Source organism: Tripterygium wilfordii, chromosome 10, assembly GCF_013401445.1.
Source record: "Tripterygium wilfordii isolate XIE 37 chromosome 10, ASM1340144v1, whole genome shotgun sequence".
Lineage (NCBI taxonomy): Eukaryota > Viridiplantae > Streptophyta > Magnoliopsida > Celastrales > Celastraceae > Tripterygium > Tripterygium wilfordii.
In genome coordinates this window covers 10,255,971-10,283,426 of record NC_052241.1, presented here as the reverse complement: position 1 = coordinate 10,283,426, position 27,456 = coordinate 10,255,971, and the positions used below count along the sequence as shown (strand labels likewise).

General features: G+C 36.1%; 4 protein-coding genes across 11 annotated transcripts; 1 reads left to right on the top strand and 3 right to left on the bottom strand.

Moving 5' to 3' along the window:
* Positions 1-5,413: 5,413 nt before the first annotated feature.
* On the bottom strand, positions 5,414-6,830 carry LOC120007122 (protein LIGHT-DEPENDENT SHORT HYPOCOTYLS 4-like). The gene is made up of 2 exons (XM_038857308.1): positions 5,824-6,830; positions 5,414-5,626 (listed from the first exon to the last, which is right to left on the bottom strand). The coding sequence occupies exon 1, from the start codon at positions 6,513-6,515 to the stop codon at positions 5,940-5,942; it is 576 nt and encodes a 191-aa protein (XP_038713236.1). The 5' UTR covers positions 6,516-6,830; the 3' UTR covers positions 5,414-5,626; positions 5,824-5,939.
* A 5,806-nt stretch (positions 6,831-12,636) lies between these two features.
* LOC120006869 (probable arabinose 5-phosphate isomerase) lies at positions 12,637-15,359 on the top strand. The gene is made up of 3 exons (XM_038856985.1): positions 12,637-13,493; positions 14,434-14,657; positions 15,000-15,359. Exons 1-3 carry the CDS (start codon positions 12,849-12,851, stop codon positions 15,154-15,156), a joined length of 1,026 nt encoding a protein of 341 aa, XP_038712913.1. The 5' UTR covers positions 12,637-12,848; the 3' UTR covers positions 15,157-15,359.
* Positions 15,360-16,339: 980 nt separating this feature from the next.
* LOC120008134 (putative lysine-specific demethylase JMJ16) lies at positions 16,340-21,884 on the bottom strand. 8 transcript variants are annotated; one of them, XM_038858666.1, is made up of 9 exons: positions 21,846-21,884; positions 21,160-21,248; positions 20,871-20,942; positions 20,482-20,783; positions 20,258-20,335; positions 19,276-20,110; positions 18,941-19,110; positions 17,559-17,925; positions 16,340-17,453 (listed from the first exon to the last, which is right to left on the bottom strand). In XM_038858666.1, the coding sequence occupies exons 8-9, from the start codon at positions 17,856-17,858 to the stop codon at positions 16,755-16,757; spliced, it is 999 nt and encodes a 332-aa protein (XP_038714594.1). In that variant the 5' UTR covers positions 17,859-17,925; positions 18,941-19,110; positions 19,276-20,110; positions 20,258-20,335; positions 20,482-20,783; positions 20,871-20,942; positions 21,160-21,248; positions 21,846-21,884; the 3' UTR covers positions 16,340-16,754. The 8 variants fall into 8 exon arrangements, with proteins under 8 accessions (XP_038714594.1, XP_038714590.1, XP_038714591.1 ...); XM_038858662.1 differs by lacking the exon at positions 21,846-21,884 and having other exon boundaries at positions 21,160-21,819; XM_038858663.1 differs by lacking the exon at positions 21,846-21,884 and having other exon boundaries at positions 19,289-20,110; positions 21,160-21,819.
* A 1,348-nt stretch (positions 21,885-23,232) lies between these two features.
* Positions 23,233-27,145, bottom strand: LOC120006911 (protein CUP-SHAPED COTYLEDON 3). Its single transcript, XM_038857034.1, has 3 exons — positions 26,870-27,145; positions 24,474-24,739; positions 23,233-23,896 (listed from the first exon to the last, which is right to left on the bottom strand). Exons 1-3 carry the CDS (start codon positions 27,036-27,038, stop codon positions 23,492-23,494), a joined length of 840 nt encoding a protein of 279 aa, XP_038712962.1. The 5' UTR covers positions 27,039-27,145; the 3' UTR covers positions 23,233-23,491.
* Between the last annotated feature and the right edge of the window lie 311 nt (positions 27,146-27,456).

Sequence of the window (27,456 nt, the reverse complement as noted above, 5' to 3'; positions counted from 1 at the left end):
TGAAGCTCTAAAACACTCAATATCTTAGTTGGATTGAAATATCAAGATAAGAAAGCTCGATTTCCACATCCAAATAAGTTGGCTGGCCACTTGCTCTCCCAAACTAAAAAGATTTTGAATTCGAATGAGAGAGACAAGATTATTTCCTAGTGGTTCGAATAGGATCTAAAGTGCGCAATATCTTGGGAGTTGGGCGGATTAAAGTGCGTAATACCTTGGGAGTTGGGCGGACTAAATTGACACTGTAAAAGTCAGGTTTCTAGATCCACTGTAATTAAGAAAAAGTTGTGGTTATTAATTATTTTTTTAATACAAAGGGATGTGGAGGCTCGAACTCGAGACCTCTGTGAGATATTATGCATAAAAGTCTCATATGAGCTAATCGTGATTATGTGTGGTTAGAGCATCCACAGTGATGCTTGAAATATCAAGCACTTCAAAATTATTCTCTCTCTCCTCCTTTATCCTACGTGGCACAATTTAATTGGATGATTAAATCTCACAATATACACTATTCATCAACACTTCATACATTCCAACACTCCATACTCACTTTCTCTATTTTCTCTCTCTTCCTTTTTATCATCTCTTTCTTCCTTTTCATATCTCTCTCTTCCTTTTCATCTTCTCTTTCTTCCTTTTTATCATCTCTCTCTTCTTTTTCATCACCTCTTTCTTCCTTTTTATCATCTCTCTCTTCACTATTCATCAACTATATACATACTCCAACTCTCAAGTATCATTTTTCCACAACTAAATTTTCAAGCGTCATTTTTCACCCATTGTGTGCATGTAGCGCTATACTTATCAAAAAAGTAACATTTCAAGTACTTAAAATACACTCCATTATATCCATTGTGAACATCTAGCACTTAACTTATCAAGAAAGTATCATATCAAGTACTTCAAAATCATCCCATTGTGGATGCTCTTATCAATTATGGATAGTAAATGATTAATAAATCTCATATAGGTTGGAATTTTAACATGCACTAATGATAAATCTCCACCGATAATGGTCTTTTCTCCCACCGAATTTCTTTGAAACTTTTGCCTATCTAGTGGGGCCTAAAAGAATCTCAGATTTCTTTTCTTGCAAAACAACAGTTCATTTGAAGTGACAAGACCTGCCATCTATTTTTATTTTATTTTCATCATAAAAAAAGTCGTATAAATATATATTAAAAAAAGCTAATTTGAAAATTCCTTCTCAGTCCCGGCCGATAATTGTCCGTACGAATTATTAGAATCCAACGGCTAAAATCGGATGGATATGGGACCCACTAAATAAATAACTGGGGACGGAGATCAAGTACAGGTAACGCTCACCGAGACACGGTAGGCAAGATGCCCGTAAGAGTACACGTGTAGGAGTCTCATGCGTTTGAACTGTCGAGGGAAAACTGTAGCCGACATCGGTGACAGGTGCGCACGTGGGGCTGGAGAGGGCTAGTGGGTCATATGGGTCCCACTCTTTTTATAAATATTGGAAATGCTTTTGTTTTCGTTTTACTCAAATCCAACGTCTAATCTAATTGACCGCGGAATGCGGGATTCTCGTACGAGTAAATGATATTATTACACGAGAAATTACGATAGTCCCACCGGGCTCTTCAAAATAGATTTACCAAGAACTTGAAACACTTACTTAAAAACTAACTCAAAGAGGGTAAATATGAAGGATTTGGAGTTCTTGAGATTGTTTGTCATTGTGGGTGTGACATTATCAAACAATTGATATTATCAAAAAAACATTAGTTTTGAGAAATATGGAGGGTGGGCACAAGAGCTCTCAGTAATTGTGGATGCTCTTATATGTTGTTAGAGTATACCATAACTAATTTAGAATGGAGATAAGTAGTTTATAATTAAAATTTAAAAAATGCACTAACGCATGTGAATTGACACTATCTCATTATTTTGCTGCATTAGATCAACATATAATATGGTGTGTCAGAACCATTGAATAATTTCTCATTATTACACAAACTCTACATGGATTTTTGAGATGAAAATCAGTTTTCACTTTTCATATTAAGTTGTCGAAATATAAATGGACAAAAAGTTATTTTCATTTACTATTTTCTCATGTATTGTCAGCATGACAAGTAAAACATCCTGATTATTAAAGTCAAGAATTCATAACATCACCGGATGAAAGAAGAAATTAGTGTATGTGGAGAGCTTATTTTTTTGATGGGAAAGTGATGTTATAGCGATTCCTTTCTTTTAGCCACAAAGGAGAACAGATTTCGCTACATTTATGTATATGTATTAGTGACCAACCACTTAATTGCATCAGTGGTTGATAACTTAGTGATGAATCTCTCTGGTCAATTTGTAAAGATTGGGAAAGTACTGGAATTGTCAAATTTTATTTTGACTCGTAAAGCTTAAATACAGGCGATTGAGATTAAATCGCTCAATTTTATGCTCGTAGAGCATAAAAATCAGTCTTAATTGGCCAATTAGGAATAATAATGTTGACAAATTGCCGCCATGCATCAGCAGCATTGATAATTGTAGGGTCACTATGTATTTTGACGTAAAAAGCACAAATTGGTTCACATCAATTTTGATGTACCTGTTATTATATTTCAACCCACATATAAAGAGTTGGGAACTTAGGGATTCCAATTCTTAGCTATAATTTTCGTTACAATACCTTCAAAAATTATGTTAAATCATATATATATTTTTAAAATGATATAATATCATTTAGGAGTTATGATTAATTAGTATTTAGTATTTAGAGTTTAGAATTTTAAATTTAAGATTTAGATTTTAGTGTTTATTATTTAGGATTTAGAATAAAGAAAACAGAGAAGTTTTGAACGGAATGTAAAATTGACTATGATAACTCTGATGCCCAACAGTTTCGACGTTATTTCCTTTGCCCATGAGAGGCTTATTGGCCTCATTCTCCTCACATGATTTTCACCCGATCTTAGTGATTGCTAGCATGGAGGGGCTAGGTTTGAGTTTAGATCTGATCAAATTGTTCGGTGGACATGTTGGACTGAGAATTTCGGTTACCCAAAATATTTTTAGGATTTAAAGTTTATAGTTTAGATTTTTTTTTTCAAAATCTATTATATTCGAACATTAAGAACACTAAAATATTCTATAACACAATTTTAAATTTTAAAAAATGATTTTAAACATATTTTTGAGAGGAAATTATTGTTAAGAATTGAAGCCCTTTTGCCCTATCCCTCAAATAATTTAGTCAACGCTCAAACAGTTTAATTAATTACAACAAAATTTCTGAATTCACGATGAGACAGAGAGACAGAAAGAGAGAGAGGAATTTTATTTTATTTTATTATAGGTTATAAATCTAAAAGGTGAATAGTAGAATATTCTGCTTGTTCCAGCCACATATATTAACATCGGTTTTCGCAAAACTTTCCCGGTAAAGTAGGGGAAAAGACCAGACACCAGCCCAAACCCTTCAATGGCAATGCGTGGCAGAGATTGTAGCAACTTTGTTTAACAGTAATGTAACCAGTTCTTGAAAACTCATCAATGGAAGAAAAAATTTATCGATGGAGACGCACTAATTTAGTGGGTAATGATATTATCAGTGAAGGAGAAGCTCGATGATCGATCTTAATTAAGCTATCAGTCTTACACTCTTTACTTCTTTTAGTTAGATTCTGTACGCTGTTGATTTCACTAACCATACAAAGAACCCTAGGTCCATCTCTCCATACTCCTGTCGGACGACCAACCATACGCTGCGAGATGTGTGTAATGGTCAAGAAGCCATGCATGACCCACTATATATATATATATATATATATAACATCTGTATAACCCAAATGAGTGTATGCATACACGAATACATACGTTCGCGGATATACATACATATACATTCATGTATACCTACACACATCAATGTCGGTGTATCCCAAGAGTTTTACTGCTAATCCCAAATCCAACTAATCCGTCTTCAGGAAATTAAAAGAAAAGTATGAGGTATCCGATGTTTCAGACAACAAACAAGGAGACACTGACTTCAACTACATCAAGCATTCAAGCTGCACACATATGTTTAGGTCTTTTTTTCAGCTCTCTCTCACCAATCAAAAATTTTCATGGAGCTAGCAAAATAATAAATTACTCATTAATTAATGGCAAATTAACTAATTTCCTATCACTATATATAAACACACTCCAAAATATAAATTAAGATGGAAAAAATTTCAATAATCTTGCACCTTGAACAAAAGAAAGCAAGCAAGAATGCATGACCTTGAACAATAAAAGAAGAAGAAGAAGTTAAGTTTAAAAGACAACTTATAACTAACTTTATTGAGCTGACTAGCCATGAGAAATGCATATATATATATACACACTCAATTTTAATTTTAAATTCAAACTTTGTCAATCAATATCATATGATACAATATTCTTATATAACACTAATCAACCACAAAAAGTAATAGATATTCCTCTACACTTCCAACTTCAAAGGAAAGGAAAGTCAAAGAAGGTTATCTAGCAACCATTAACAATTTTGAACTTATTTTCCAAATTACATAAAAAAAACCCACACACACACACACAAATATATGGGAACTATTTCTTACAAGATAAAGACCCTCACATATCAGTGTCCCATGCATGGCTTACGATGATCAAATCTAGCTTCACATTAGGTATACATGTCTTGCCTAAGATACCTTATACCACACAAATATGCACTCATTACCAAACATAAATAATGGCAAGATTTGGTGTAATCTTTTTTGTCTTTTCCTCCTAATTACATATATATATTATTTAACTTGATTGGAGATCTAACTAGATTCTACTGTGTTCCTAATATGATCAGTTACCAGTGATTTCTTTCTTTCTTTATCTGGAAAATCTGGTACATAATATGACAAATAAGTGAAATGGCAGATGATATATATATATACTGTAAAAGCTGTTAAATTAAGTGCAAGTATTTCCAAAACACATGAAATCAAACAAAAACAAACAGGCAAACAATGAACTGTTTAGTGTAAGGAAATTGCACTACTGTCAGCCATTTTCCAATCTAAATCAAATGAAATGACAACAGTAACACTAAATCAAAATTCCCAAAAATGATAAACTTTGTTTTGATCCAAGAATTGCAACACACTTTATTCACCACAAGTACTAATTAATCATGAGATATGATTATTTTTTTTCCTGATACAACAAAATAAACCATACTATATATTTCAGAGAGACAGTAAATAAAAGCAGTAAAAGTAGTAATAACCCAGTAAGGTGTAAGACAAGTCAGAAATGAAATGAAAGGAGAAAAACTGAGCACCCATCTGCAACCCAACCATTAATTATTAGTGCTCGACACACTATCTGACATGATTTATATGTATAGTCTTTCAAAGCTTTCAAAACTGCCAACAGAAAAACAAAACAAAACAAAACAATAATAATAATAATAAAAAGCTCCAAGTACATGATATATATTTTGATTGATGAGCAATATAATCAGTTGCTCTCTCATTCAGTATTTCACATAAAACCATAAAACATACTGAGTTTTCACTATCACTACTTGTAGTCTACTACCAGTGAATAGATTCAGTCCCCCACCTCCAGATCTAATTAACCATTGCTTCTCCTGTACCAAACAAAATGCACAATAATAAGCAACCCTAGATTATTTTTTTGGTAACTGAAAATTCCCCAACCCGATATGTCACCAGACAGCCGGAGCCGGATAAGGAAACCCTATATTACCATACATATTAAACATTAACTATAAATTGAAATAACCATAATTAATAAAGGGAAAAAAGAAGAAGTAGCTAGCAATACCTATTTTTTTTTGTTAGTAACCGAGAATTTCCCAACTCAACATGCCCACTTAATAGCCTGGCCAGGAAACCCTAGATTACCATACATATTTGCGATTTTGTTTTGAAATTACCAAATCAGGCACTTGCACCTGGAGGAGGTGACTGCAGAGCATGAAGTTGCTGTTGTTGTTGTTGAAGCAGTGTGGAAGGCAGTGGCTGCGGTGGACGCTTACGCTTCTTTTTCTCGTAACTAATCCCTCTGGCTTTCGACTGCAAGTCCCGAACCTCGCGAAGATAAAGCCTCACAGCACGAGCCCCAAATGGATTGGCCTCAGGCTTCCCTCCGTTCTCCTCGAACGCGGCTCGGAGACGGCCGATGAGGGCGTCGAGGCTGCCCCACGCCTGCCTGAGAGGGCAAGGGCAAGGGGCAGGAGGGTTCGGGTGCCCGTAAAAAGGGCAAATCGGAGTATGCACTTTAGTCTTCCCGAATTGGTCAAGGTACCGGAGGAATTCCAGGACGTGGGCCCCGCTGCAGCGAGAGAGGGACAGCGGTGGCCGGTGGTTGTTCAAGTACTGTCCGAACGTGTTCCAGTCCCGACGCTTCTGGTTCTCGTAACGGCTGCTTGATTGCGACGACGTCGCCGATGATGACGTGGCTGGTGGTGTTGTGGTGGTGGTGACTGTGATGTCCATATCTGGGATTGAATCCATGACGATGATTTCTCTTTCTGGCTTGTTCTAGGGTTTTTCAACTTTGTTTAAACCACAAAGAAACGACAAAAGGAAAGAAAAGAAGCAAGTACTTTTTACTACTACAGAGGTGTAGTACTGGAGATTGATAGATATATCAGAGAATTTCCATTTTTTTTTGAAGAAATTGAAAATGGTGGAAGAAGGGATTGATGGGAGAGGATGAGAGGACTCTTCCTCTGAAATTTGTTCCTTTATTTGAGCAGTAGTACTAGGGGAGAGAGAGAAGAGAGAGAGAGGGTTATAATAAGAAATCTGCCTTTGTGTGTTCCTGAAAATGTTAATAGAATGATTGGGTTTTTTCCTAAAAAAGGTGGAACATCTATGTTCTTAGAGGTTAATGGGTTTTTGTTATTATTGAATAGTTATGGTTTATTAATGGAAAATATTAATGAATGTCATTGCATACTAGATAATGATGAAAAACGTGCATTAGATAATGAAAAATACACTTATTTTAAGTTTTAAAAACCATATGAAACGGTGTTCATCAACGCATGACAGAGTATAATATGCTATAATCAATCCTTAACAAATGTTCTTAGGACACCGTTAACCCTACCATTTATTAATTATTTTCTTGGTAGTATATGGGAATAGTAAGTGTTGGGCTTAGCCTGGCTGCGGTAGGTTAAGATGGGGACATCAAAAAGTTTCAATAAACAGTAAGGAGTGAAATTTAAGGGAATATACATGTGTGTGTATATATATGTGTGTGTATATATATATAGAAAAATGGTATTGTTCATATAACCTGTAGTACTGCAACATTGAATGACAGTTCTTACATTTTCTTGTGTTGACCGTAATACCCTTTAAACTCATTTCTAACTTTTTTTTTGATAAAATATTTATTTAACTATTATTAAGAGCGTGTGATGATATCAAATTTACCCCCTCTAATGAGATGATGACACATGTCAGTCCGATGACAAGAGAGAACTTGATCGGGTTGGGGAGCATCTTGGCATACAAGATGTCACCTTGTCTACAACTCATTCGTAGAGCCTAACTTCGTGAATCTCAGGTGACCAAAAGACCTAGGGGTACCGAGGTGTAACTGTCACCGGACAAGAAGGGACTTAAGAAGGGATTCACCCTTAGATATCTCACCCTCATGAATTAAGGACAATCAATTATTCCAAATTTATATAAAGGGAGATTTCCATTCAAGTAAATCCCTCTCCCTCTCACAATTTTACTTTCGTTTACTAGCTAAAAAAGGAGCTCAAAGCATCGAGCAATCTCAATGGCCTTACTACTAAACGAGCCTACTTGAGCTGAAGCATCTCCCTGAGGTACATCTCGGTAATCCCAAAGTTTAAGTTTCTTCTTATGCAGTAACATAACAACTACATCTTGATATCTAGTTCGATCATCTGATATGTCAGCAAAACCAAACAGTCGAATAATTGAGAAGTGAGAGAGCCAATCCAATTTTACACATCATCAATGTAAAATAAACAAACTTGAGATTTACTCTATCCACATTTTAATACCGTTAAGCCAAGAACTTCTTCAAGTTCATTCATGTGATCACTAGCTTGACATTTACTCTATTTAATTTTTAAAATATAATAATATCAACACCATATTACCTAAATATAGTTCTTTCTCTATTTTAGATAACATATATTAGGGATGGCAACAGGTCGGGTACCCTTCCAATTAGTGAATATCAAAACCGTTTCCATTTAAGGTATCTAATACCAAAACCTTTCCAAAACCGTTTAAAAAACCTTTTAAATTTCCAAAACCGAAACCATTCCATAACCGTTTACCATCGGGTACCCGTTTACCATTTAACTTTTTAATTTTTTTAACTTTTCTATAAATGTATGATTCAATTTCTTAAAACATAATATGACTTATCATGTTATTATAGTTTGAATGTATAATATATAATTCTATTATATTATTTTATTTAACATACTTGATCATGTTAAAATTTAACATCCTAATAATATACTTTTATAAAGATGATTTATAATGTCATTATTATAATTTACCTTTTTAATTAAATGGTTCGGGTACCCTAAATCCGGCATCAAAAACCAAACCCGACCCTAAATCATAACGGGTTTGAAAATCAAAACCAAAACCGTTTTCAAACCCTATAGGATCGGTTTTCGGGTTTTAAATGGATCGGTTATCCTATGGATAATGCTCGGATCGGTTTTTTTTGCCATCCCTAACATATATAGAGAACTAGTCATAAATACCTGTACATCAGATTATCGTTATATTTTAGGTAACTGTTACAATGATTCCCTACATTTAAATAATCACTATTTAATTACCTATAAGTAAAATAATAATACCCGTCTCACACTCTCTCTCTCCTCTCATTCTCTTTCATGATAAAATAAAGAGAGAGAGAATCATTGGTTTAATGAAGTATAGAATATGATATATAATTTGATGAAGTGTTAGTTGGATATGTAATATGTAAAATAGAGAACATTGACATTTTATATGTATTTTAAAGAATATGTTAAGAGAATTTGAAGCAGTTGTGCTAAACCACCGTTGAGTCAAAACTCCTCGAATTTCATTCATGTGATTACCTGATATCAAGTGAAATGTCACTTATTATCTTAAAAGTTTTTCATAGAAAATGTGACATTTTAAATCACTTGATGACCTGATAAGTTTGACAAGTGAAATGTCACTAATTATCTTACAAGTTTTTCATAGAAAATGTGACATTTTAAATCACTTGACGACGTGATAAGTTTGATGTGATTTGAGAAGATGATAAGTTTGACAAATAATCCAAAGCGTGTTGAATTTCACTTTAAGTGGTAAATACTCTTTGTATCCATCAATAATTAGGCAATGCCAAAAGCACCTTGTAGGGTAAAAATTAAAAACCATCTCCTCCATCTTTGTCCCAGCATCAACGTCCCAATTAACTATGAATGGCCTTTTTTGGCCGATGAAGATTCTTCGTTTAATCAATTCATGAATAAATACATTTTTTTAATTAAGAAAAAATCACACACCACTCTTTCTTTCTTGAATATTATTCAAGTTTCACTTCCAACTTAAGTAAATAATTAATGATGGATTTATGTTTATGATCTCAAAGTCGTGGGACTAAAGATTCAATATCTCTCGATCAAGAGTGCCTTCTTAAGAATAAAAGCTACTAGGCCTTAGGCTCGGACAATTTCTCTTCAAATTGCATGCGGAGTCATCACGAGTATTCGATTTATAACATTCTCATCCAACGTGGCACGTCTCTCTTTATAAGTTTCACTCTTGTTTTCAAACTAACGATGGTTTAATTTCTAGAGTTGTTGCTTGACTTGTTTAATTGTTATGGTTGACTCTTCTACTAAATAGAATGCATTATCACTCTACAAATTAGAGTAGCCTTATAGTTTCATAATGCAACCAATCAAAACGGTATGTGTGTGTGTATATATGTATATATAAAGATGGTTTAATTTCCAGAGTTGTTGCTTGACTTGTGTGATTGTTATGTTTGATTCTTCTCCTATAAATAGAATGCATTATCACTCTACAAAGTAGAGTAGCCTTATAGTTTCATAATGCAACCAATCAAAACAGTATGTGTGTGTATATATGAGAATTTCTATATATAAGGAATTATCATATAAAAGTTGAATGTAAAAGTGTAAGATAAGGGTCTATATTTACACCATTGATTTAAAACATGTGAGACTTAAAACAATGAACTCCATTTCTTATCTCATTAATTCACACCATTAAAAAATAATATTTATTTTACATTCTTACATTAAATTTTTAAGTGAAAATTTATATATATATATATACACCCCTATTTTCCTTGATCTATTCAAACAATCAATAATGAAGGGATGAGATAGTGGGGGCCTGTTGAGATGCACAATTAGTGGTTCGTCCGTACACTTTTGTTAGACTAAAATCGACATGTTGACCCTACTATTACTATACAAAATATCTCAGACAAAGACAAAAGTTTCATGGGCCACCGTGTGTGACTAAATTTCTCAAAGCAGCACTGCACCTCAACCTTAATTTAGTCTGAAAAACCAACCAGAAAGGAAATCCAGTACTGAAACAAACATATCAAGGCAAAGCAAAATAAGTGGGAGTGTTTTGGTAGTCCAACTGATGTTGTAAATCCATACCCCATACACACTAATAATATTGTTCGCTTTAGATTGTCCAGTTCCTGTAGATACATCGAGGACCCGCACGGTTTATTTCTCCTTAAGCCCAAACAAGTGGGTTAGACCCAACTCACATGAGCCTAAGAAAAGGCCTTGTTAGTGGTAAGATGTGAGTTTGGCCTTATAAATAAGGCATGAGTGCAACTTTTACAACTGGTTATCAGCTTCCCGAATTTAGATTCAATTTGGCTATCATAAAAGGCAAGCCCATTGTAGCACGCAGCTTGAATGGATAGGACCAAAAACCTCTACAGTGTCAAGCGTGGTGGTGATGGGCGAGCTATCAAGTGGTAATGGGAGCTATGTCTCTTGTTTCACATCACCCAAAAGAAGATGTGAAGTACATAATATAATATGCTAAACTTTCAAACTAGTGACAAATGCTTTTCGTGGGCTTCTTCTCTTATTTGGGCTTAGGTTGGGTTTTTCCTAATATGATTGCAGATTGTTGTCAAGTTTCTGTCTTTGTGTTGGAGATGGGTTCCACATCTTATTTGGGTTTTGATTGGGTTTCTTATGATTTGGGTTTGGTAGTTGGGTTGTAATTCGCCTCTTTTCTAGAAGTTGGTCTGTATTGTCCTTCATCCCTCTATTTAATAAGATTCACTCAATTTTTTTTGAAAAAAGTAAGAAGAGAAAGCCGTACGGGTAAGTATGAACAGACCCAAAATGGATAAAATATTATTAATGTGAAGGGTTTGCGGTTACACCTGGTGTATCGTTCTCTGTAAATTTTTTTTAAAAAATAAAACTGTTTTGGTAGTCTAATATTGTGGTTAAATTTGCCATTTCAAGGTGACAATTATCCTAATCAGAGTCCAAGCGGGCAGGAGAGACAAACCTGACCGCATTTTCTTTTTTGGGTATATATATATATATATAGTACAGAGTACAGACATGTGAAGTGTTGATGCAAGCGTTTTCAAGAGATTATCTTAATACTAATAAAGCCTTGTCTATTAATAAATTAGAGAAGAGAGAAGGAGTATTCCCTAAATTGCTAACATAGATTCTACCCGATTTGTCGAGACAGAATTTTTAAACAGTGTCCCAGAAACACACATAGGGTGCCTAAACAACCTTAAAAAATGAAATTATTATCTGCTGTTTTAATTTTTTGTATTCAAAAGGCTTGTGCCGTACTGCCCATGCAAGAAGTGATGTATGTCACGTGCTCACAATCTGCCACCTTGATCTTGGAGATTTCGTGAATCGGAAGTACTACATGTCCATAATTGTTCATAATCTAGGTGACATGAGGAGAAGTGTGGGAACTATTTTGTATATCAAAATTATGAATACATCATTTTGGTTCGTGAATTGTGTTGAAAATATCCGCTCTCAAGGATATTATCCGCTGTGCCCACAGGTTCGTACGGATTTGTTCATTATGTAACGTCGTCATTGATTCGTAGGCCTAGAAAACGCATCCTAAGGGGTGTAAGATCTTTACTTATATTATAATATTTGGTTGTATCGCCAATTCGACATAAGATATTAGTCTTAATTGGATCTCAGCAGGTAAGGTTGGTTCTTTAAGTTAGACCAAAAAGAGGTTGGGCCTCTTAAGTAGCCCATCATGTGACGTGTTAGTTTGTTACAGGTATTATGTGTGGCCCATTTCTTAGGCGTATCATCAGCCTCTTAAGTAGCCCAACAAAAATTGTGAACGTTAGCCCACGCAATTAGGCAAAAGAGTAGTTCCCTTATATTTGCTTTTCAAACGAAAGGGTCCAACTAAGCCCACATTGTTACATGTGAAGGCCGCCCATTTGCCATACAAAAGCCCATGAAACAATTACAAATTGGGCCCAAGACAATGACACTAGTGCAATGACCCAGGGCCCAGGCGAGAAATACTTGCATTTTCCAGAAGAAATATCATCATCACCTAGGTCACATCGCCGACAGCGGTAATCTTCCCTTTTTTCGTTAACGTGAAATGTAACGGCGCTAAATCTAATCAAGGACGATCAGGGAATCCGGCCATTCTAATTTTACCGCGAAAACTAACGGCGGAGCAAACGTCCTCCCCGCCTTTATAAGCGACGATCAAATTCATTGGCGATTCGAAAAGCCAGATCTCTCCGTGTGAGATCTAATATACAAAATGGGGTCTCTGCCACCGTCGCTGGGATTTCCGTCACCACCGAAAGAAGAGTCCAGAATTGACGAGAATACGCTAATCGGCCTCTTCAAATCCCAACAGAACCATCTGAACTACTTTTTCCAGAACCTCGACCGGACGCAGACACTCTCCTTCACGCGGACTCTACTCAACACCCGGGGCACCATCTTCTTCACCGGAGTCGGCAAGTCCGGGTTCGTCGCCAACAAAATCTCCCAGACTCTCGTGTCGCTCGGCATTCGCGCCTCATTTCTCTCCCCTGTGGACGCGCTTCACGGTGACATCGGCATCGTCTCCAACCGCGATGTTGTTGTACTCTTTAGCAAGTCCGGATCAACCGAAGAGCTCCTCCGCCTCGTTCCCTGCGCTCGTGCCAAGGGCGCGTACCTGATCGCTGTGACCTCCGTGGAAGGCAGTGCCCTCGCTGCTGTCTGTGATATGAACGTGCATTTGCCTCTCGAGAGGGAGCTTTGCCCATTTGATCTAGCGCCTGTGACTTCCACGGCTATCCAAATGGTGTTCGGGGATACTGTTGCCATTGCAATGATGGGAGCCCGGAATCTCACGAAGGAGGAGTACGCAGCGAATCATCCGGCTGGGAGGATCGGCAAGAGTCTCATTTTCAAGGTCAGATTTCTTTTGAATTCGTATAATGTGGGTGCCAGAATCTGGTGGAATTGATGCTATGAGGAATGCATGTGTGTTATGTGTTTGATCTATTGCTTCTTTATTTGTGGTAGCTCTGTGTCTTTAATCACATCGATCTAGACATAATTTCTCTTTATAATGTAGGTTTAAAATTGGGATTTTTTAGATTGTTGCGATCATTGTTTAGCAATTGACACAAATATTCTCGGAAGTAGTGTTGTAATTCTCAATATTGTTCGTTCCCGCACGGATTTGTTCTTCATGGCCATCGCCATTGGTTCTTAGCCCATGAAAATGCGTCTACAATGTGAGGGGTGCTGGGCCTTTTCTTATAAATCACTCGGTTGGGTTAGCCGGACAATGTGAGATTTTTTTGTCTTGACAAGTAGTGCAGTTTGCAGAGATATTTTAATTGCTCTTGTGAGGATTTATTGTTGTGCATGTTGTTTTGAATGTCGATTGGTTGACCACATACTGATATACTTCTCTAAAAGTTATGAAATTAGATATGAAGTTTATAGGTCATAGAATTTGCAGCTGATATAGTTAGTTGTTGATGCTGAAATATATCCAATACCTGGCAATATTTTCAAGTAGGCAGGGCATGCCCTTTGCTTGTCTGAAACATAATGTTGGCAAGGGGAGGACACATTAGATGTAGGGCAGATCATTGTGGTGGTCACAGGTTGCACTACTTAGTAAATTGGCCCTAATGCTAATGTATTGGTGTGCCTTAACTAATGCATTGCGTGGATATGAAGAAAGTTAAAATTAAGAAAGCGCTTTTGCTTTTGGTTGTATTCTACTTCAGCAATTGATTCTTTTCTGTCGTTATGCACTTCTCTGAATGATTATGCCTACATTTATGAACTGGAAATTAGGAAACGGCTCTGAAGATGATGACTAATCTGATATACAGGTGAAAGATGTTATGAAGAAACAAGATGAGCTTCCAGTTTGCCAGGAAGGAGATTTGATAATGGATCAGCTTGTGGAACTCACAAGTAAAGGATGCGGCTGCCTGCTTGTTATAGATGAAGAACGTTATCTGATAGGAACATTTACAGACGGTGATTTGCGGCGTACTCTCAAGGCTAGTGGGGAAGGTATCTTTAAGCTCACAGTGGGAGAGATGTGCAACAGGTAAAAGAAACTTAATAAATTCAGATGTTTTGCATATCATTCTCTGCATGATGAGCATGGGCATGCAAAATGTCTAAAAATCAATTGCGACTTGCCGGAGTGAGATTGCTACTACCCATATAAAGTTTAGTGTTGGATTATTTTGCGGCTTGCGAAATGTCTAGTTGCTCTTACGCTTGGAAGTTTCTTGTTGATTCTTATTGTCTTATCTAGCAAACCATGGTAACGTTGCAACACTTTTGAGGACTATAGGATCAATATTTATCTGACCATGCACTCTTCTGACCATGTGATAGAGCGAGAGAGAATCCTGACACTGTGATGCCATTTGTTCTATGTCAGGAGTCCAAGAACAATTGATCCAGAAGCAATGGCCATTGAAGCCATGCAGAAGATGGAATCCCCACCATCCCCTGTGCAATTTTTGCCTGTTATCAATCATCATAATATCTTGATTGGCATTGTTACATTGCATGGACTAGTTTCAGCAGGCCTTTGATCTGTTAAAGATCTTATTCATTTTATTATTCTTTGTGCCATATTGACATATTCTATGTTAAAAAAATTCAAAGGTCCCCCTAGGCAGTGTTCTTTGTACTCCTATAAGGTAATTAGTATTCAATATTGTTTTTTTGTACTGGAGAAGCAAGTCTTCCATACGATTATTAATTTATTATAAAGTTATGATTACAATAGTTGATACTTTTCTTTTGCACTTGCCCAAGGGATCTATCAAAAGAGATTGGGGAGGACATGTGCATTATATGTGCAATATTTAACATAAAGAATTCAACGATATTTTTTTTTCAATTCAAAACAAAATTCAAATATATTACATGACAATTTTAGACCTTGAAAATATTCACGACTGACTTTGATTTTTGTTTTGTTGGATTCATTATACTAAACACTACACATTTAAGATTTTTCCAAATTTGTTTGGTGCACAAAACATAAATCCTCCCTCGGATCCAACAGATGTGTGTCGGACTTTTTTTTTTCTTTTTTGGGTCCAAGCTGTTTGTGAACTTGCCTTGGGCATCTACTGAAAAGTTTGAGGTCTCGTGACTTCGGTAGAACGCAAAGTGATCCACGAACAGCACAACCATCCGACGGGAAGAAAAGGATCAAACTATTGAAGGCAAAAGAAATGAGACATGCTTCGTCTATAGCTCTGACATTCTGACATCTATATTTGAGGGATCTTACGTGTGCAAGATCAATGACAAAAAAAAAACCTTATTATGCTTGGGATCTGGAGCTCCAATTCCCCTCAAAACTATGTTAAATCATAAATTAAAATGTGTGATTAAATATTTTAGTGTTCATAATGTTAGAAAATAGTAGATATTGAGAGCAAAAAATTCTAAATTCTAAATACTAAATTTTAAACCCCAAAACTCTAAACCCTAAATACTAAAAATTAAACCCTAAACTTTTTTTTGACAAGTCCCTAAATCTTAATTTCCAATTCCTAAACTCTAATGTCATTTTTTTTAAAAAAAAATTTGTGATTTAATATGATTTTTAGAGGAGAATTGGAGCCCCTCCCAAGTCCCATCCCATAATACTCAGGCTAGGAACGAAGGAATCTAGCTTGGCATAAGATAGAATGCCAAGGAACACCACCATCATTCAACTGTGGTAAATGGAATATTACACATCCAAACTAAGAAATAACCTAAACAGCCAAAACTTCTGAAATTACATGGTATACACTGAGAGTACATGTTGGCTCATGGACCATTCTGATGAGGAAAAACGTACACACATCAAACAGAACCAGACCATGACCCAATTGTATGGTGTACATAAGAATTTCTTTTTAACCAATGATAACTCCTTATACTCATCAATCAAACAATACATTTTTATCAATTAAGTTATTTTTTCTTTCAATTCCTTCATTCCCAGATCTTCATCGGTCAGAAATGCTGCACTGGAAATCAAAAGCGCTAGTAATAAGTACTTTCTGGTTCTAGGCATACCTTTTACACATTGAGAAGGCGCGACTTCCTTTCAGAATTACATGCTGAAGTATTTGGACTACGAGCTTGCAATGAAGGATCTTATCACACCATGTTCGTAGCCTAGGTCTCATGGATTTGATTCTGATGAACTTGACACACCTGAACTTTCAGATGAAAGCTCGTAGGCCATCTCTTCTCGAAGAAAAGACGTATCATCTGCATTCGTACTTGATAAAACATTAGATGTCATTTCTCTTCGTAGAATAGATGTATCATCTGTTGCTGAAGTTGAAACAACTTCTGATTCTATTGCATTCTGTTTTGCTTTACGTGCCCTTGATAATGTTGCTTGGAGCATATATGCCTTTAATTCAGACCTAATGCTAGATGCAGTACTCTTCCGAAAGCCACTGTGTTCTGGTGCATCCGGGGAACTGCACTCCTTTTCTTCGGAGTCTGAGTTTGGACTGTATAAATCATCCTTGGAGGGATGGGAGGACAAGGTCCGATTAAGAATATATCTAGACCATCTATAGGCTGCACTTAACCTTCCCTCCAAAGCTTCAAGAAGAACAAATAACTCACTGATTTCATAATGGAATAGAAAAGTTTTATCACTCCAACCACAAGAACAGAGTTGCTTTGCGTGAATCAGGCATGAATATCTGTCGCTAGAACATCGACAACATGCAGCAGAAAGGTATAAATCATAGTGACATATGAAGCACTCTCTTTTGCAGGTAGCATCAAATAATTCGTCCATCTTCTGTGACTGGGAAGAGGCACAGAGATACTCCCGTCTATTAGCTTCCAATTTGATTCGCCACTGTATGGGAATTTTTGAAAACCAGAAAAAAAAAAAAATCAAACTCTAGATGCGGCAACAACTGCAGATGACTAGAATATGAAGCCAAGAAAACTACGGGTTCACCTTCAGGGCTTTTGCCAAGATCCCATTCTTTCCACAGGCATCATTCCATTTTAAATTCCCCATGGCGTTCTTCTTTAAAAATGTGGCTTCCCATTCTGTCTTCAACACTTCCTTTGCTGCTCCCAGAAGCAGTTTATCATGAGATATCGATGTCTTTCTTCCTTGTTCATGATAAAGTTCTATAGCATTCTGCCCATGAAGTAACCAATCAAGAGGAGCAAAATTCACCGCCTCAACGCAATTAAAGCCAGTCATAACCAGAATGATATGCTCCTGGGAGGACCAGAACAAATTCCCCATGATGCTGAATGGAACGACAGACTGGAATACCTTCCGATGTCACCATTGATGGGCATAGTTTAGTGACCTGTAACAGAAATATGTTAACCCCAAAACATAACCGATATTTCATTAAGCTCCAAATATTATGCAATGGAACAAATTAAGGTTTTACCACCATAATACTAATCCTAACAAATATAGGACTTGAAGTTCAAAGTATAGCATTATGATTACCTAGAGTCAAGATAGGTTGCACGATAGCTTTATCTCGCTATGTTCTATCTAAAAACAGCAGATATTGAAAGATTGTAGTTATTATATCGATGTCACCACCCCTTGAACAAATACCATACAAAAGTTTAATATCAATTTCTTAAGAACCAAACTGACTCATGTTGCACACAAATGGACATTCTCTCCCGGGAATTATGGGAGTCAAGGTCACAGCAGAACCTAAAGACAGCAAAATGGATTTTTCTTCTTCTTTTTTTTTCCCCTCACCCTATCCAATTATTTGAAGAAAACTACAACCGGAGGATATGCCATAATGCCAACAATGCGAATAAATCGACGTAAACAAGGCCTGCACAATATCACTTGAATAGTTGAATCCCAATTACGATTATTGATATCAACAAATAATTCCAATTTCTTAAGAACAAATACAGTAGGGAGAAGAAATTCTGACTCTAGGATAAGATTATAGTTTCTAAATAGTCTAGGATGAGATTATAGTTGCTAAATAATAGCACAAGAATAAAGATCCTGCATTCGTTTTACAGATTGGGCATATGATCTGACAACTATAACTAGAAGCTTCATATGGTGAAAACCTTTTCCTTTTCTCTTGAAAACAGTCATAATGTGAAAAATGATGTAAGCAAAGTTAAAATCGTCTTAAACAAAAAAAGGTTCCCTTATTAGTGACCAAATGTCACTCTAATGTGTGTTATGTTATGGCTCATTTTAATGAATGCTGAAAAACACTCACAGAAAGTAACAGCAATGTCACATGCTACTTTTTACAATTTCCCGATGGATAAATGTATTCTGTCATATAAAACATAAAATAAAATAAAAAGCGTCTTATTGTTACTCACTTGAGTGTGATGCAACATATCCTGATCTACTAATAATTCTGGACGGTGCTTTCTCTTAGCAGCCTCAAACTTAACAGCATACCGCCCAGGGACACAATGCCACACTTTAAGAGCACCCAAATGCACGTAACATAGTGAGTACAAGTGGTGAAGTGGTGCTCTTCGACTTTCTGTTTTCAAGTTCCAAAAAAAGGAAGCACAAACCAAGAAAGTGGGCATAACAAGAAAAAAGAAAAAAAAAAAGAGAGAGAAGCTAACACTATCTGTCTTTTTTAAGTACTGAAAAGTATGCATAAACAGCCAAGAATTATCAATTTATTCCCAGCAATAAGTACCTTTGAATCTTACCCAACGAAAGGATGAGAAGCACATCTCTACGAGGAGCCGAGGCACTGAAACAGCAGATGTTTCAAAATTCTCAAAAGAAAGAAGAGTCCTAGGAAGCCGGGGAACATTATTCAAGTTCCAATCCGATTTCAGATAATCTGGATAATCAGCAACTTCCAAAGAATTGGACACTGTCGGAAATCCACTGCCAAAAGCTCTAGTATCCAGATTCTCACCACAGCACATCAAAACATTAAAAGTTTCTTATGAAAACATTAAGCATAACAACTTTTGAACATGATCCATTCACAATGTACCTCAATATCTTCACTATGACTCTCCACAATCCTCCTATATTCATCCTGAATATCCTCCACTGATGGTTCCCACTGTTGTGGAAGCACACTTGAATTGACACTTGTACCCACAACCAATTTAGCTTTACCACCAAAAAACTGGCTCTTGAAATTATCTGCATTTTCCTTAAAACTTTCCAAGGTAAATTTAGGACCAGGTTTAGTTTCAAAACCTCCAACGCCAAAGTATGCAACTTCATCTGGGTTTATATCATGTTTGGGACCAACCACATCCTCTGAATTTGATCTCATCATTTTTCTCCTCCTACCGTTTATATTCTCATAATATCTTGCTGTTTCTAAAATCTGATTTTGAAGCCCATCAATTCGCTGAATTTGGGTTTCAAAGGTAGAATGTTTCCATAAGTTCATTTCCTTAAGTAGGCACGGTTGGCTTCCAAGAAGGAGAAGGAACACTACGACAAATTCCATACGGTTCTGCTTTGCAACATATACTTGCGATGTACTTTAAACTGTCAATAAATTCCTGCCATTACAATGCAAGTTTCTTCAACAGCTAAAGAATTCTACCAGCCAAAGCACTCCAAATTTAACAGAAGATATTTGTAATATACAAATGAAAGCAGAACCACATATATACAAACGCCATTTAGCACAATTATATGATAGATACCTCTTCAGTTGGATGGAAAACAGGAGCTTCTTCAAGGACATTACTTGTTACATCTTCAGGATGCCATCCACCTGGTTCCTGTTTCCAATGTCAATAACATGGATAAGAGTTAACTGATTTATCATGTATATGTAAGCTCTGTGTCAAAACTCTCAAACTGACTCCAGGAATAACTCAACAAACGTTAGTTTTCTATTCAAAGAAAAAAAGAAAAGCTCTATAACCTTATCAGCTAGTTTGCAGCCAGATTCCACTGGATGGTAATTGTTCTGGTCATAGATGATCCATGGTCAACGTCTAAGAGATTGCTTCAATGATGCAGCATCAACCATGTTGGATGTAGTGTCCATCTGGATTGGTTCCCGTTTAGCCATGCTGTTGAAGTTCAAGGAGTTACATGTTTCTTCGGTATTATCTACCTTCTTCAACCGAAAAGATTAGAGACATGAATCCCGGTGGAACTGAAAGTTTATCTGCATCTTTGTTCTTAGGAAGATTTCTTACATGGTCTGTCCCCATTTGTAATCTGAAAGATGAAAAAAAAAATGAAAAATGTAAATTAACATTGCAGCATATAAATAACAAGACATAAAAAGTGGTTCTAACTAATAACCTCCACAGTAGTAAGTTCTTGAAGGTTTGCACTGCCCCTGCCACTGTCAGATGGAAAATTCTGAACTCGAATCTGCAACCATCAAACAAATTAAAAACTAAACCAAGAAGAACAAGCAAGCAAGTCATACATACTTCTGGTGCGAGGGTAAATGTGTATGGCTCCTAAAAAGGGAGTTCCTCATGACCAATAAAGAAGTGACAGGAGATTATGAAGAGTGAAACCGTAATTATCCTACCAATTTAAATAGTGAAGCAACAAAATCGAACAAAAGTCACAGGGGATATACCAAGGGGATAATCCGAAGTTTTTGATCGCATAATTCTAGATGGCCTGGTTGCACAGTCGAATTTAACTGATAACAAAGAACATCATCACCTGAATAAACAAGAGCAGCAGTTGTATACCTCATACTACTGCAGTTCACGCCAATACAACAAATTGCAGAAAAAAGGCATACTACACAAATTCCCAACAACAATTGCCCTAGATTTATCGGATACTGGCCAAGACATAAGCCTCGAATATATAAAATAAGCAAGCCTTACCCAAACGATCACACAAATTATACAGAAGCAAAAGAGCTCGTTCAATTCATACCTGATTTCACAGCTACATCACTACTGTTTCCAAACTCAACTACATCTTACAACAAATTTACGACCAATGCATAAGTGACGCTAGTCTTAAAAATGCAACGCACAGAGCCAAATTAGCTTCACATGTTAGTACTCAGTAGAGCCGAATAGCTGAACTGCATGTTAGGATAAAAGAACATCAATCATAATTCTAAGTCCTAAAAATGCAACATATCAGAACCAGAAAACACTGAATCATCACTCCAATCCCCAAATCCAGAAACCCCCTGCCTACTATTACAAACGCTCGAAGAGTTCTACATCACAGAGAGCATCTATGTATCAAAAAATCTGCAAAGAAAAAAATTGAATCACAATAACAAGAGCTTTAACATACCGAAAAATTGTAGTAAATGAATGCTTCGTGTTCTTGGACGCGGATCCCGCCAATTTGTTCTTCTGAAAAAAGGAAATGGGGAGACCTGCCGCCTGCGACTAATGTTTGCACAAAAACGCCCCGTTTCCTTTCTTCTTTGTTGGGAGCCGGTGGTTATTGATTTACCGTTATGTCCTCGCGCAGTCTTTTTGAATTACAATATTGTAAATTCTACAATTTATCATGAAATAATAGGTTGTATCTATATCCAAAATTAAATTCCTCAACCCAACAAGCGGTGGCTCGGTTGACAATCGACTGAGTTAGACATATGTGTGTTGTAGATCCTAAAATCTACAATCAACGTATTATCGTCGATCGAGACCTATAACAACCCTACAAGATCAAAGGAAGGTTGACCGTCAAACTTGGACACCGGTGTGGTGTCGGCTGAACAAGCTTCGACGGTCAAGTTAGTCAATGGTGGGAGATATTTAAGTGAGAGAAGTGAATGACTTTTTAAAGAGAGATATACCATGTAGTTGAGAGAGTAAATGAGTAGGGGTCCTCCTCTATTTATAGTGTTCCAAATCATGTGGTCAATATGTGTTGACCGTACGGACGAGCTTCTTCGTTGGGCCGTGATTGAACTTGTGGCCCAATCCAGTACTTATCTGATATCGTGGGCCTTGAGATGCCTTATCTTGCACCCAATCCAGACGTGGGCCTTGGGCTTCGCTAGGACTTGGACCGGATAGGCCTTCAGATGCATATCTGGGCCGATCTAATCAGGGCCCACGATGGGCATTTGACCATTGTTCAAATATTTTCAGCCAACGGTTTTTGGCCCATACATATGCCTAAGATTCGATTTCAATGAGAAGTAAACTTCTCAATAGTATTTCAAAAAATTAAATTCCTCAAAATATATATCTAAAAATAAGGTAATATATCTATTGAATATAATATATATGAATGTTATATACTTTTGATAACCTATAACGACACCATACAAATTTATTAATTGAATATCTCATATAAACCTAAACTCGGATCATTAGGGCGCACCGTGCACACAAAATCTTCTCCACTTGACAACATGGTAAATTAGGTCAAAACTTATCGTATGACCACAAGAGTATTCCTCTCGATGAATACTTTATACCCAATACAAAACTCACTTCCCGGTTGAAGGAATTTTCCATCTCTCACATTCTCACTAGCATAGTGTAACCGTTGGAGTGTCATTCAGATAATGTCGTTTTTCATGAATAAAAAACTAGGCGATCGAATTGATTGATTGCTAGGTAGCTCGTACTATGTACCTTGTATTATTGTTAATATGGGCCAACTCAATCATGCCCATCAAGAACTTAAAATTAATTTGTTCCTCTTATCACACAAACAATTATAAAGAATATAATTGATTGACATACGTTTTACAGAGATTTCGAATACTGTATACCACAAAAAAGATAATAGATATATGTATGTATGTATTAACCCTAACCATACACAATTCTTCTTCCTAATTTAACATCGAATCGACCCAATCAAACTTGACTAATTAATCCCTCGAAAACCAAACGCCTGAAGTGTACAGACTTCACAAATTAATAATCAATTTGGTATACACTTTCATACTCTGTGTATATATATATATAGTTTTAGATAAAAATCATACTATTATCCATCTCAAATCTCATGTCCTCCAAGCTTGATGAAACCAGACTATTTTCTCCCAAGTTCAAGTCCCACAAGAAATTGAACTCGTCTTCGCCTTTCGATCCCATATCGGTCGCGGAATTGGTGTTGATATTTATGTCCTGAGGAAACTGTAAGAGATTAAACAGAGAGCTTTGGTAATTGACATGGTTCTGGTGATGCTGATGACGATCAGATGATGTGGAGGATAATATTGATTGGTAATCCAAAGGAATAGTTTGGTCATGGTGAATAATATTGTTATCGGCTCCAGTGGCTTCAAACATCATTTCTGGGATTATATTGGTGCTGCTGCTTTGATCATCTTCCTTCCCTTTGTTAAATACTCTGCATAACACCCAGTCCTCCTGTGACCAAAAAAAAAACACATATAATTAGCAACGTTGCATGGACCATTCTGAGCCACGGTCTCGCATGAAAAGCACATCGTTAGGGCTTTACTTATAAACTACTCGTTTGGGTTACGACAATCCGATATGAGATTTTAGTCTTCACAGTCGATCACAACATACATAAACAGGTCATATCATGACAAGAAGATTAGCTGAGACAGCTGTATGGAAAACTCCCTTCAACACTACTTTCTTAATGGTGCAAGACATCTTTCTTTCTTTATAACATGGCTCAAGTGGACAACATGCATGCCGACATCCTTAATACGTCGGACTGATCGAGTTGACTGAGAATGAATTTTGAAATTTTCAATAGTTATATTATGGTAAATATGCATACATAATTTTTCTTATAGGTTTATGTAGTCTGACTCCAAATAATTTGATGTTGAAGCTTTGATGATAGCGATTTCGACGCGCAAGCTTTGTCTATGTAAACTTATAATCAAATAATGACTATATATATATCAACCTTTCTCTAAAGAATAATATTGAATGGTAAGGATTGTCGAAAGAGAAATGAGAAACAGACCTTAGGAGGCATATGTGGGGTCTCAAGTCGAAACTCATGCATAATCCAGCCAGTTTTGATTCCATTTGGAGCTCTGTTCCTATAGAACACCAGAGTCTTTCTCATCCCTACGATCTCACGAGTTCCTGGGTCCAGCACCGTCCGATCCTTCCCTGTAGCTTTCCAGTATCCAGCTGTCGTCGCCCTATTGGTCCGGTACCCAGTCGCATACTTCCTGTCCCTGAAGCTGAAGAAGTACCACTCGCTCGCGTTGAGCTTTGCCACCTCTTTTAATAAATCCATGCACGTACAAATATTATTGTAAGCATATATATATATGTATGTATCCATGTACGTATGTAATAGACTAATAGTAATAATACTATATATCTACAAATATAAGAATCTTTTTTTTTCTGGTAAACGGGAACGACACCATACAAACTTGTCATTTAAATATCTGATATGAGTTACAGTCCACGTGCATAGAAGTTTCATTCTGACGATAAAGTAAGTGAGCCAAAGCCCAGCTCGTGGTCACCAGGGTATTACTCTAAGTGATAATTAATCGAACTCAGAATCTCCCGAGTTCATACAATTTGACCCCCGAGAGAATCACCATAACGTTATCACCCAAAAGGGTTAATATATGTTACATCAACACCGATTACAATAAATTAATTAAAGTTGCTATCGCAATGCAGATGAAATTAATTATGATGGAAATGGATGGTTGATCTAATTAACAAATAACGTTGTTAAGTCTATGTCAAACATATATATGCGTTGTGTCTAAAATACTAATTATTGAAGAAGAAAGAAATGATATTTTTAAAAACCTAGCTCTAGGGTTTCTGGCTGGAATTCATGCAATGTTTTTGGGTGTTAGACTGTCATTCCAAGACAGCAAATACAAACCTAAATCTTAGAATATTTCCAGGTGTCTTAAACTAAATATTTTACTTGACTGGAAAGACTAAAAGACTCTTATCTTATCTACGTAAGAGACTTTCTCTTTACTGCAAGTTCACATAGAGAAAGTCTTGTCGTCCCTTGGTCTCCAAGCAAACCTCATCTCCTTTTCTAATTCTTTTTTTTTTGTTTCAAACTTCCATTTTATGTTACTATTGACTCATTGGCTTCTAAGAGTCAAGCCGAGTAAAAAGCAAAAAAAGAAAAGAAAAGAAAAAACCCTTTTTAAAAAAAATTAAATTACATAAAGTTTCTTTTTAACTACCAAGAGGGTACCAAGCAAATACTCCACTATGAACGTGTTAAAGAGTCAAATTTAATATAATATATTATATAAAAAATGACATTAACATAAATTAACCAAGTAAAATTCCCAGGTGCTGCCAAATTATTTTAATGGAAGGATCTTATCAACGTCCATGAATGATAAATCATAGATCGAACTACCGAGTCGGGAAAATTGAGTGCTATAATATAGTTTTGTATCGACTAAGTTCACGAGTTGGAGATAATCGAACTTGAACCGCTGACATCCACCACATAATAAATCAAGCTTTTGATGCATATAAGTAGAAATTATTTTTTGTGTACAGCGCTTACAGATAAAGTTTATAAGATACTAATAAGAGTCAAGATATTGTATACAAATCAAGAAAAAGCAGGCTTTGTTTTCACATATATGGTGACTCATTAAGAGCTATGAATTGGTGTAAAGTTGAGTGATTTGATTGGGCATGAAAAATGGTCATAAAGTAATTTTTTTGAAAATGGATAAGAATCGTACTATGTGTGTGTCTAGGTGACATGAATATCCATTCCTAGTCATTCCTTATCAAGCTTGTCTTTCCTCATAATATGATCAATCACACATATTTCACTCAACTGGGGTTTTGAAAATTAGCATAAAAAAAATCCAGGTTTAATGAATATATATAGAAGAGAAGAAAAATAAAGAAATTAATTATAAAACTTATATTAAATTTTTTTTTTTTTAAAAAAGAAGAAGAAAAAGTTGGCATCTACACTAATATGTAAAGTTGGAAGTTTAGGCGTTCTCTGATAGCGAGTCCCGTATTTTTTTTTCTTACTCGCACATTTTTTTTTTCTCGGTTGGGTGAACAAAAGGACGCGGTTTCTTATGTTGCAAATCGTCTCGGGCCGTTCGATTATTATTTATAAGAACCATTTCCAGGAAGATAAGTAGATAACAATCATCTTTCTCTCTGTCCATAGCAAGAAAAATGTTTGTCTGCTCTTTAAAAGAGCTATTACACCAAACATGTTTATCTGCCTTGTACCAAAACACAAAAAGCTTTATTTATTTATTTATTGGTCTTCAACACACGTGAACCCAAGAACATCAAAATACACAAAAATCAACAAAACCCATATGTGATTTTCAAAATCAAAACAAAAATATCTTTCGTCAATTAACAGAGACATACCAGGAAGCTGCCATGGCTCACAAGTATGCAAATCAATCTCCATAAGAGTGCCCTTCAAAACGTCTTCATTAGCAATCTTTTTGTAGAGATAATGACACACCAACTCCTCATCACTTGGATAAAATCTAAACCCGGGAGGCAGTGTTGCTCCAATGTCTCTTAGACCCATTTATTTGATAGACAGATAGATATAGTTGGTATAACTAGCTAGCAAGAAGAAGATAATATGATTGAGAGAGAGAGAGAGAGAGAGAGAGAGCTTTTGATTTCTATGTTTGGGGATTGGAATATAATATGTAGGAGAGAGAGGTTGGTGTTATATATATATATGGGGTGGATGGATATATGACAAGAATTTATTACAAAATAATCTGGCAGGCCATGCCTTGTGTAAATAACTAGCTAGTTAGTTATTATGGGAAGTTTCAAGAAATACCACATTTACAAGAAATCCTTCATGTGGTGGGGGTACTTTGGATGGTAAATAATAGATAATAAATTATTTATTTATTTATTTATTAAAACTTATGGACTAAAATACAACCTATTTCATTAGAGGAATAAAACGTCCAAAATACCCCTTTAGA

Excerpts from the sequence above, each read along its gene's own strand:
- LOC120007122 (XM_038857308.1), bottom strand. The coding sequence starts at position 6,515 with ATGGATTCAATCCCAGATATGGACATCACAGTCACCACCACCACAACA.
- LOC120006869 (XM_038856985.1), top strand. The coding sequence starts at position 12,849 with ATGGGGTCTCTGCCACCGTCGCTGGGATTTCCGTCACCACCGAAAGAA. Across the intron at positions 13,494-14,433 it reads GCAAGAGTCTCATTTTCAAG|GTGAAAGATGTTATGAAGAA; the intron begins GTCAGATTTCTT and ends TCTGATATACAG. Across the intron at positions 14,658-14,999 it reads GTGGGAGAGATGTGCAACAG|GAGTCCAAGAACAATTGATC; the intron begins GTAAAAGAAACT and ends GTTCTATGTCAG.
- LOC120008134 (XM_038858666.1), bottom strand. The coding sequence starts at position 17,858 with ATGGGGAATTTGTTCTGGTCCTCCCAGGAGCATATCATTCTGGTTATG. Across the intron at positions 17,454-17,558 it reads TCTTGGCAAAAGCCCTGAAG|TGGCGAATCAAATTGGAAGC; the intron begins GTGAACCCGTAG and ends ATTCCCATACAG.
- LOC120006911 (XM_038857034.1), bottom strand. The coding sequence starts at position 27,038 with ATGGGTCTAAGAGACATTGGAGCAACACTGCCTCCCGGGTTTAGATTT. Across the intron at positions 24,740-26,869 it reads TGAGCCATGGCAGCTTCCTG|AGGTGGCAAAGCTCAACGCG; the intron begins GTATGTCTCTGT and ends ATTTATTAAAAG. Across the intron at positions 23,897-24,473 it reads CCCCACATATGCCTCCTAAG|GAGGACTGGGTGTTATGCAG; the intron begins GTCTGTTTCTCA and ends TTTTGGTCACAG.